Source organism: Lipophrys pholis (genome assembly GCF_963383615.2).
Source record: "Lipophrys pholis genome assembly, chromosome: 19".
NCBI classification, from domain to species: domain Eukaryota; kingdom Metazoa; phylum Chordata; class Actinopteri; order Blenniiformes; family Blenniidae; genus Lipophrys; species Lipophrys pholis.
The window spans coordinates 17,546,315-17,557,093 of record NC_137647.1 but is presented as its reverse complement, the minus strand read 5'-3'; the positions used below and the strand labels follow the sequence as shown (position 1 = coordinate 17,557,093).

Below are 10,779 nucleotides of genomic sequence, written 5' to 3'. Positions count from 1 at the left end.
AAAGCATTACAAAATAAAGCTCTTCAGTCATTAATACATATGAACAGATGTAGCAGAGATTAAACAGAGTTAATAATCAGAGACTCACATTGTCGTCTTCCTCTCAACGTCTAGTAGAAACACGTGAGAACAACCCAGACCTGATTTTAAGCCAATCACCGAGCAGGGTGATTTAAATATCGCACCGAGGCATCAAATGACGCTGATTGGTTCAACTTCATTTCAGTCACTCACAGTGTTGACCAGTCATTGGTGAAAACGCTACTAAGCACCGCCTCCTCGGGGCGACTTTCAGTTGCCCCAGGCTGATCACACACACTTCAAGAGAGCAAAATAAAGAATTCCTCTTTTAAGTAAGATTGTCTGTAGAAAATGAATATAGTTCAAAGCCCATTGTTAGTTTGTTGACGTAAACATATTTTAAATTATTATACTTTATTAAGATATTGCAACAACCACACACACCTTCAATAGAGACGCAGATTCACTTAGTTTATCTTTTGGAGAAAACCCACTGGTAAAAGAGTGAACGTGTAAAAATCACACAAAAAGCATCACTGGTATAAACAATAATCCTAGATTAGTGTTTATACCAGTGATGCTTAATCTTCTTTACCTTCAATTGGCCAAATGTAAAGTTTCAATTCACTTTCATGTTCACAGCACATAGGTAAGTTGCAGGTGCAATAAAGGAATGACCATCATATTAAATGATACCAATTTAAACATTCAACAACAGCACATACATGTGTTTAGCCATCAAGATGTTTACAATGGATCCAGTGAAAAGTGCAACTTATCCTCCACTTTTTCAATTTATTTTTGGAAGATTCTGCATCAGGTGCGGTGAGGCAGGAAGAGAAAAACATGAAGGAAAAATGTCAAGTAATACTCTATCTGCCACGTCAGAATGGAGTGGTGAAATGCCAAAAGGTGATGAAAGGTTCATCACGGCAGTCACACCCTCCTAACTGCACAGCAACCCGGAGGCCTTCTCTGCTTTCTTTCAGAGGCAACAGAAATGAATTTCACATTTACACATGAGATTGATCTTCAGAGCATCGGGAAGCTGCAGATTGTGTTTGACTCGATTATAACTTAGTTATACATGTAGGGTTTTTTTCCCCCTCTTTTCTTGCAATAACTATTTTATTCTGGATATTTCAGTTCATGTTCACCAGAGCTGTTGCAAATCATCTGCATTTTAAATTATTGTATTGCAAAGAAAACATATTTTCTGGTGGTTATAGTGCATCATATTACCTGATCTGATGATATTCCGAATAGAATTCATGCTTTTTTTTGTCACAAAGCGATTCAGTTATTGACTATTCAATCATAACAAAAGTGTATCTTATCAGTAGGTGCTGTTGGAGAAAAGGGCCTCATACCAGCATTCGATTTCAGAGCATACAGTTGACCTGACTATGATATGATGCAGGTTAACGCAAGGAAAATTGATCTAAATAGCAATATTCAGGCACAAAGAAATTCACGTTTTTTGTTTGTTTGTTTTTTTAGAAGAAATAAAAGAATTACATTGAATCTTGGCAATTAGGAATTTTACTGGTTCAAGCGATTGAGCTTATGAAATACATTACAATCAAGGAAATGAATGATTAAATATGTATTTATTTATTAATTTATCAAAATTGTTGGGGGTTTTGTGTGTGTGTGCGTGCGTGCGTGCGTGCGTGCGTGCGTGTGTGCGTGTGTGCGTGTGTGTGTGTGTGTGTGTGTGTGTGTGCGTGTGTGTTTGAAGCGGGGCTGGGAATTCCCAGCAGCCCCTGAACGCAGCTGCGCTGTTCCAAGATGACGGATCCTACGACGTCTCCGGAGGACCACTGGAAAGTAAGACCCCGGGGTTATTCCACCTCGTCCCCTGCTCACATTGAGCCGTGGGTCTGGCGTGTGACAGCCGGGACAGAGAGGGCAGACGCTGTGCTGTGTTAAAAAAGACTCTGGTTTTGCGTGAAGACTGGTCTCTGTTAGCTCGGCAGCTAGCGGACGTTAGCTCGCTGTTAGCCAGCATGCTAGTTAAGTAAACAAAGCGTGTTTCCCACTAAACAGCGAAAATGTGTGTTTTTCATTTATTTTACCACTTTAATATCAGTGTTTTATTGATGTATTTTCATCTTGCAGCGATGGGCTGTCTTGTTAGAAAGGGTCAGATGATGATATTTTTGTGATTATCTGTGAGCAATTTAACAAACTCACATATTTTCCTGTTACAGACACAAAATCAGTCATTGCCAATAAGACTTCCAAATTGCATTTGAACTAGTTCACCAATGCGCAACAGGTTATATTTACACAGCAAACACAGCCTGTTTTTGTATTGCATGTTTTTAAGCTTAGAGTTTTACATCATTGATTTCTTCATTAACCACATCTATATTCGGAGATCCTGTTCTGCTTTTGTGTTTTATTTGGCTTTATATCTATAACTTAAGTTTTAAGAAGGCGTGATGAGATGTCAAAGTCCACATTATCTTGTGAGTCATTGAACAAGATGCTGTTACTGCCTCACAGCAGGCTGAGGGTATAAAAATGTAAAGAGATGTCATTAAAATTATATTGCCCCATTGTGCTGTCAGGAAACCCTCAGTAAAGATGTTAATCTGGTATAACAGACAGACTCTCCTTTCAATTGTAAAATGGGATTTGATTTTAGACACTTTAATTTTGCTTCTTGTGTAGTTGGACAAAGTTAAACATTCTTTCTGCTCACCTGTAAACATAAAGCGTCACACATTAAATGATCTATTGTGTTACTGTGGCCTAGATCAAACAGTGAATTTGTGATTGAATCTCTTATTTCGTGCAGCTATTACCCTCCTGTATACTTAAATCTGTCGATCGAGGGCATTGCTCAGTAGGGGGTTGAGATTGGCTACTTATTGGCCTTTTGTTGATTTATTTAGAGCAGTACAAATGTCCTCTGGTTGTCACAGCCTCTCTATTTTCTCCCCTCTCCATCCTCTGTTGTCTGGTGATGGCTCGACAGACAGACGGCGCTTTCAGCGACGGTGGCTTTGACCCCAGTGAGTATTCAATCGATTGGATTTTACAGCAACGTATCTGCTGCTTGATGTTTTTGTGGAAGTAATTCCAATTATCTATGTTTTTGTTGTGAAAAATCTCTGTGGCTGCTGTTTTGCTGTGTAGGTTTCTTTGCTGAAACTGCCAGAAAGGGCAGCGTAGTATCCCGGGCCAACAGCATCGGCTCAACAAGTGCCTCCTCAGTGCCAAACACAGGTACAGTTTCTTCTAACAGTGTTCTGATATATGAGACCGTTTCTGCTGTGTTTAGATCGTGGTGTAAAAACCGGATTGAGCCACATTTCACTGCATTCATTTTAGTTTTAATTCTATTGATCATCTAAAAAATTATGTTTCTCTTCCGCAGTAAAATCTCAATATAATCCACACTGAAGCTGCTTGCTTGATTTTTCTTCCTGCTTCTTAGAAAGGGTGAAACCTGTCGAGCAGTCTTGTAACCTTACCTGAAGTGACAGAGTAGGAGAGCACGCGTTTCCTCATTAAACTATAGACGTACGCAGAGAGCTTTGAAAACTTGGTTATGTGTACATTTAATGTGCCACCTTTACTAAGAATGCCAGCAGACTTCTCTGGGATGTTTTGTTGTAGGATTGTTAATTCAGCATCCTAAACATGAGGTGCAGTTACAGCTAGGACTTGATTGCAGTTTAAAATAAGTTTTTCCACTGAACCAGAATACAGTCCAGTGTTGGAATACATTTATAATGAGACGAAGAGCGATGACAAAGGAGTTGTATGAATGTTTAAAATCAACCTAATTATTGATCCTTTACAGCTTATTTTTAAATGTGAGTTCATTTCATTGGGCTTGTCATTACATGCTCATCAAACAGATGATGAAGACAGCGACTACAGGCACGAGACGTCGTATAAAGACTCGTACAAAGATCGGCGGAGACAAGCGCACACACAAGCCGAGCAGAAGCGGAGGGACGCCATCAAGGTAAAAGACCTCAGAAGGTTGCCGCTCTCACGCTAGTGACACTTCAGGAGTGACTAATGCTTCACTTCGTGTTTCTTTTGTATTCAGAAAGGTTACGATGACCTCCAGTCGATCGTCCCGACCTGCCAGCAGCAGTCTGAATTTGCAGTGGGTGCACAGAAAATCAGTAAAGCGACGATCCTGCAGAAAAGTAAGTTCATATTACTTGTGATGTTTTTCATGAACTCCATTAGAGTCGAGAGCTCCGGCTTCACGCGCAGGTGTCAAATTACATACATTCAGTGCTATGTTTCTAGGTATTCTATTTAAATAAACTGCAGCTGTTTGAGCGGTGGAGTAAGCAGAGGAGTGACTGAGCCAGGAAGAAACAAAGAATCTCAAGACGGATTAAAATAGAGAAATGTGATCTAGTGTACTTTTCACAGTGTGTGAAACAATATATATTCCGTAGCTGTTTGAGATTAATTTTGGTATAAATTCCTTTCTCATGCGTCAGCCTCAGCGTCTCTTAAAGGTCAGGGTGTCTTTGTCCAACCAGCAGTTTTCTGCAGAGTAGAATTGGTTTAAAAAAAAAAAAGAAAATACTCACTGTCGTTTCAGCTACTTTTGTCCAAAATGGACTCTGCCCTGCTTTGAATAATCAATGAAAAGATGTTTTGATGAAGCATTATGTGCACGCCGACTGTACTTAAGAGTCTCTACGGTGAATTTAAATGAAGAAATCCTTCACTGATGTTGCTTCCTTTCTTGTCCTTTTCAGCGATTGACTACATCCATTTCCTTCATAAAGAAAAGAAGAAGCAGGAGGAGGAAGTGTCCGTCCTGAGGAAAGAAGTGATGGCCCTCAAGATCATGAAAACGTGAGATTAGGATTTATCTCGGTCTGTGTGCTCCTCTGTCGAACCGACACTGTTAAGATATCTGCTTTGTTTGCATTCTGAAGTCAGGAAGGTTCTGCAACCAGACACACGAGAAGATGGATTTCTATAAAACGCCGACCCTCCACAAAAAGAAAAGTGAAGAATTAGAAATGCTTTAATAGTGGAACATCAGATAAAGTTAGAATCTCTCACGCGTGTGTGTGTGTGTGTGTGTTGGAAAATCATAAATCAGTGTTTGTGTGTTTTCCCAGGAACTACGAGCAGATCGTGAAGGCGCACCAGAACAACCCGCAGCAGGGTGAGGATCAGGTCTCGGACCAGGTCAAGTTCAATATCTTTCAGAGCATCATGGACTCTCTGTTCCAGTCGTTCAGCAACTCTGTGTCGATGAGCAGCTTCCAGGAACTGTCTGCGTGTGTCTTCAGCTGGATTGAGGAACACTGCAAGCCTCAGGTGGGCTCCACAGATCATCACTTCCAACCTGCTTTTAAATATCTTTATGCAGCTCGAATCTGACTCTGATCACAATTACTGGATCACTAATAACACATTTTTGGAGTTGAGCTCATGGCGATGATGATACAGCAGTGCTCGTATGATAGCTTACGTTCATGTCTTCTTCCCCAGACGCTGCAGGACTTTGTCGTCGGAGTGCTTCGGCAGCTCAACGGTCAGCTGTATTGACGAAGAGGAAAACCTCAGGTTAACTCCCACAAATTGACTGTGAGATTACTCCAGCTTGTCGTGGGCGGAGTAAAAACTGCAATCAGCCTCAGGCCAGGACTCGGTATTTATCTCACTTCAGCTCATCAGACTAACCTGATGCAAATTGGATTTACCTCATCACACACTACATGACGAGAGGAAGAGCCGCTCCGGATGTGCTGACCTCGGCACATTCAGCATCATCGGACTGTTTCACGCTGTTGTTCTGCTGCGAGACGCAGCAATCGCACAAGAATGTATGTTTAAATCGGCCAAATCGTGTGTCACGACCTGTGGGATAAACGAGAGCCGTTAGCGGAGGACGTCTCTCAGACCCAGTAACAGACCGCCGCTGCACGCAGAGAGGAAGAGGAACAGGAGACGACTTGTCATGTCCAGTGGAAATTTGTAGCTCGACGCCGAAAACGAAGGGCTCCCCCTCAGCTCCAGGGCACAAACGTGGAGTCACATCCTGAACTGCGGCGAGCGGCGGGGAACATTTCATGGCGTCGGGAGCGTCCGGTGTGACCTTAACGTAACACGGAGGTTCGAGTCAATGAAATTCCTCTCCAGGTTTGTCATCAATGCAGCGACGACGAGCCAAATCTGATGTGTGACGTTGGAAATAGTGCGTACATACATTAGTAAAGTCCGACATCGATGAGAAGAAATACCATTGAAACACGGGCTGTTCTTTATTTAACCGATGCTGTTAAATCCACAAGTGGCTTCTCCCCCGACACGATAAATGCTGTTCCTCTTTGTCCAGCGGCTTTTTTAAATCCCGTTTTTAATCGTGTACAACCAAGTAGGTACTTCATGAAGTAACCTTACTACGAATACAATCCAACTGCTGACCCACAAGTTCTACTTTAAACTTGGGTTTAATGAGGACTTAGATTACTTAGTATGAATAGATTGTCACGTTCGTGTTTAAGGAGAGATCAAGCCTCCTGCAGGAATTTCCTGATTCTTAACGTTAATCCCAGTGATTGTTAGATTGTATTTGTGGTACAAAAGGCCCGTTTCCTGTCGTCGTTATGAAGCGTAACGTTTTCAGTATTGTAAAGTATGTCAGTATTGTATTTTTACTGCTGATACAATTCTACTTTCCAATATTCTTAATTGTGATGTTCATTGTTGATTTTTGCTGCCAGCTGTTTAAATATGCTCGTTGGGTTTTTTTGTGAAGTTTTGCAGTAATGTTGAGCAAAAACCGCTTCATGCGTTCCTCAAAGTTTACACACGCACAGTCGATGTGACTACGCTGGACACGTACAGAGTGATGTCACTTTATCATAAGAAATGTTTTTATTTCAAACAAGCCATTAAAGTGTGCAGGACAAACAGAAGGAAAAAAAAAAAACATATAGCTGAACTCTTTTTTTTACAGCCGTTTCATGTTTTCATTTTAACAAGTGAAATAGTCTATTTGGATAAATAACATAAAAAAAGTTTGAACATTTCACTCCAAAGCTAAAAATGACCTTGTATTCAGGAACAATGGCAGCAACAAGCTGAACTCTGAAGTGTGTTTAAGACTTTTAATGGATCGTCCCTCTGCTGTGACGTCGTGTTCCCAAATCACTTCTCTCTCTTTTTTTTTTTATTAAAGTTGTACCGTTTGTTCCCAAAAGATGCCTTAAATAAAGATAATGCTGTGGCTCCGGCTGCTCTGGTGTTTGATCCGCTGCTTTGGACGAGACCGTTTCCTGCTCAGGAGGCGGGAACGACCACCTTACAGTCCTCGTCCGTCTCCACTCCCACCTCGTCCTGTCAGGATGGAAACACTTCAGCTGATGGAAGCTTCAGGCTTTGGAAAGTGTTTTTTTTTTAATTTATTATTAATTTAATTCAACTTTGAGCACTCACCAGGAACTCTTTCTTGCTCTTTGGATATCCTTCTAGGATGGCATTGACCATGTCTGAAGCCTGAATGAAACAAATCAGGATTAAACACATGCAGCTTTTAAAATGTGATCTCGTATCTAATGATGGCGATTTTCCCAGTTTGCTCGGATTCGAGCCTCTTGCAGGGCGACTTTGTCCGTTGGCCTTATGTTGGACACCCCTGGTGTAGCGTGTTATAAACCTACATTGCAGTGATGGAAAATACCAGACTAACTAGAACTGCAGTAGCTTTTGTAATTTGCCAACTAATAAAAAAACATGTAGAAGTAAAGAACCTATTTTCCTTACTCAGCATCCAAACACCAGTGTATTTACTTAAATGGGTGTTCCTGTGCAGACAAACTTGTTTGTTTTTTTTCTAGTAAGTGGGACTCTTTCCTCTGCATGAACATCCTGGTTGTTGTGAAATGAAAAGCAGTTGCGGAACTCACTACTTTCTCTCGTGTTTTTGCAGAACAGACACCAACACTGGTAAATATTAAACATCTGGCAGTGCAGGAACTTTCATGTCAATATACGTTACCAATCTCTTCCTCTTTTTCCACTCTTTGACGTAAACATCTCGGTCTTTGTAAACCTGCAGATCCAACAAAAGAGAAACTTTACTGTAAAGCACCACGTTGTACGTTAACTAGGTTCCAAGAAAAGTCTTCCCCACCTTCTCTTTCTCCTGCGGCGTGACGTGATTTGTGGCCGATTTGATCTTGTCCAGCCGCGCTCGGTATCCTGCACACTCCGCCTTCAGCTCCTTGATCTCCGCCAACATCTCCTCCGTCGTGAGCGAGCTGTTCAGCTCCTTCAGCTCTGGCATGAGCAGTTTCACAAAATATTACACGACGACATCTTATAGCGGTACGCGTAACAAAACATAGGCATGCGTGGCTCCGACAGCATAAACAAGGAGTGCTCCACCTGCGTCCAGCTGTCTGCAGCTCTGAGTGAGCGACTGCACCTCCGCACTGAGCGCCGAGATCTGACCGTCCATCGCCTTCAGGTCTGCATCGCTCACGTCTTTGAACTGAGCCTGCGGGAGAGATAAGGAGTGATGTCTGACTCCAGCGGAAGCAAGACCACGTCAAACATTTCAGAGGAGCCCACGCGAACCTGATCAGCGAAATAAATCTTCTGCTTGCCGTACGTCTTCTCCTTTATCTTGCCCTCCAGCGCCAGCAGCTCCATGGCTTTGACCACGGCCTTTTGGGGCAATCATGCGGAAATGTCTATCACTGCACAGCACAGATGAGTTAAGCGATGTATTTTTCTTCTTCTTCTCACCGTCTTGCCAAAGCCGTGCTGCTTTTGGAGGTTGCAGAAGACATCCTGGGCACTGTAGGGCCGATTCTTCTCGTTCAGGTAGGCGAGGATGAGCGAAGCCCCTGTGAATGACAGCAGGAGCTTTTAAAATGTTATTTATCAATCATCCGTTTAATGAGGATATTGTTTTTGATGCTTGCTGAGTCCCAAGCACAGATGCTATTCTCGGACACTTATAAAGTTTAAATACAGAAAATCAATAAGACATCTTTTTTTGTGTGCGTGCGTGTAAATATAACATGAAATTAACCATAAAACTACTTACCTTTTTTGTTATGTTGATGCACTACCTTGGTATTAATATAATGAATCAAGTCCAAATACCTCCATCTAGTGAATTATTAAACTGAATAAATCACATTTATATACAATTTAATTTAATGTCTTCAATCACTTTGAGGCTGATAATGTATTTAGCCACTCTTCAGGACTCCCTTAGAAGCTGACACGTGACCTACAGCACGTAAAGACAACTGAAGATTTGTATTTTTGAAACAAATGTTTAATTTAGAAGGACAAATGTGACGAAGAAGATCATTTTAATGAAGCTAACGTTAGCTACATGCTATGTACCTGTAACCCCGTTTGGCCTCAAACTGACTCATTTCTGTCGTTGGAACGATCGTTATTGGGATTTAAAGCTCCGACAGCTCTTAAAAGCTCTTTGAATCCGGACCTCAGGATGACTTCAGACTTACCGTTGTCCTTTTTACTCATTTTTAACACCGTTCACTTCCTCTCACGTCAAAGCTTCTGGTTTGGGTTTCGCGCATTGTGTTCGTCACGGAAAAGATCGATTATTTATTTAGATGCTTCACACACGCTGATTTGTTTTTTCGTTTTTTCCCTTCTTTTAATTTTAATTAAAAAAAAAAAAGCATGGTGACTTTGAATCCACACTTTGTGGGGAAATAAAATGATGTCATTGTTATTTGTTTTTTGTTTTATTAGGCGTCTACCGAGATTTTGCATGTTTAGATATATTTGAGCAATTCGAGCAGAGTGAGAGCTCTTCTCGCAGATGGATTGCTGGTCCCGCCCACAGAGGGGAAAGATTAGCTTTTGTTTATTTGTTTTTGTTTGTTTGTTTGTTTTATCTTTAATGAATTCACAAAAATCTTTCTGATTTTTGTTGATTTGTTTGTCATCCCTTTATATTGCCTATTTTAATGTCTTAACAATCTGTATTTGATTTAGTCAAAATTATTTAATCCAGATGTTGGTTTAATTCCGTATAATCTGCATTTTAAGCGATTAAAGAGACTTATTTTGCATTGATTATTATAATTCCATGTTGATTAAGCATTTCAGCATAAACATCTTCACTTTTTTGGTATCACAGTGCAATTCTAGATTGACTTTGAGTTGCTTTCTTGACCGTTTCATCATTGTGTTCCTTCCAAATAAACCAATACAGCCCTCATCACTGCATTTCATGCAAAAGAATACCTTGCGTATTGAATGTGATGTCTGTGACAGAGAAACGCTTTTTGTCTGTTTGGTGAAAGTAACGGTACTGTTTCAAGGGTTACTTGAACCAGCTAAATTATAACTTTCATTTTGACCACTAAGGTTTCCAGAGGACCCATATCAGCGAGTGCAGATGTGCATTCACTGGGTGTGGCTGGTCTGTGTGGCTGATTTCCAGTCATCTGCCTCACCAGGGGAAGTTATAGGAGCAACTTCAGTCCTATCAACTGCTGAATGTCCACTTTGGCAGGCTGTTTGGGTGACACTCATCACACACGGCCCTTTTAAAAATCTATACAATATGGATCAGACTCATGTGTTAGATGATTTGTAATGGAATTCATGCATAGGCTATGGCTTTTATTCATGGGGGGGAAATAAATCCAGGTTCGTGTGTTGGAAATATGTCACAATTTTGTGTCACACTATGATTTATTCATTTCTTTAGCCTGTTTGCAGAATCATCAATAAGAGAAATTGAAACTGTCACCA

General features: G+C 41.1%; 2 protein-coding genes across 2 annotated transcripts; one reads left to right on the top strand and one right to left on the bottom strand.

Moving 5' to 3' along the window:
• The first annotated feature begins 1,792 nt into the window (after nt 1–1,792).
• On the top strand, nt 1,793–7,263 carry mlx (MAX dimerization protein MLX). Its single transcript, XM_080487497.1, has 8 exons — nt 1,793–1,851; nt 3,008–3,044; nt 3,169–3,258; nt 3,897–4,006; nt 4,094–4,196; nt 4,767–4,866; nt 5,139–5,340; nt 5,515–7,263. Exons 1-8 carry the CDS (start codon nt 1,813–1,815, stop codon nt 5,569–5,571), a joined length of 738 nt encoding a protein of 245 aa, XP_080343623.1. The 5' UTR covers nt 1,793–1,812; the 3' UTR covers nt 5,572–7,263.
• psmc3ip (PSMC3 interacting protein) lies at nt 6,888–9,612 on the bottom strand. Its single transcript, XM_080487498.1, has 8 exons — nt 9,516–9,612; nt 8,779–8,879; nt 8,608–8,697; nt 8,416–8,527; nt 8,162–8,307; nt 8,027–8,080; nt 7,465–7,524; nt 6,888–7,365 (listed from the first exon to the last, which is right to left on the bottom strand). The coding sequence occupies exons 1-8, from the start codon at nt 9,532–9,534 to the stop codon at nt 7,309–7,311; spliced, it is 639 nt and encodes a 212-aa protein (XP_080343624.1). The 5' UTR covers nt 9,535–9,612; the 3' UTR covers nt 6,888–7,308.
• Between the last annotated feature and the right edge of the window lie 1,167 nt (nt 9,613–10,779).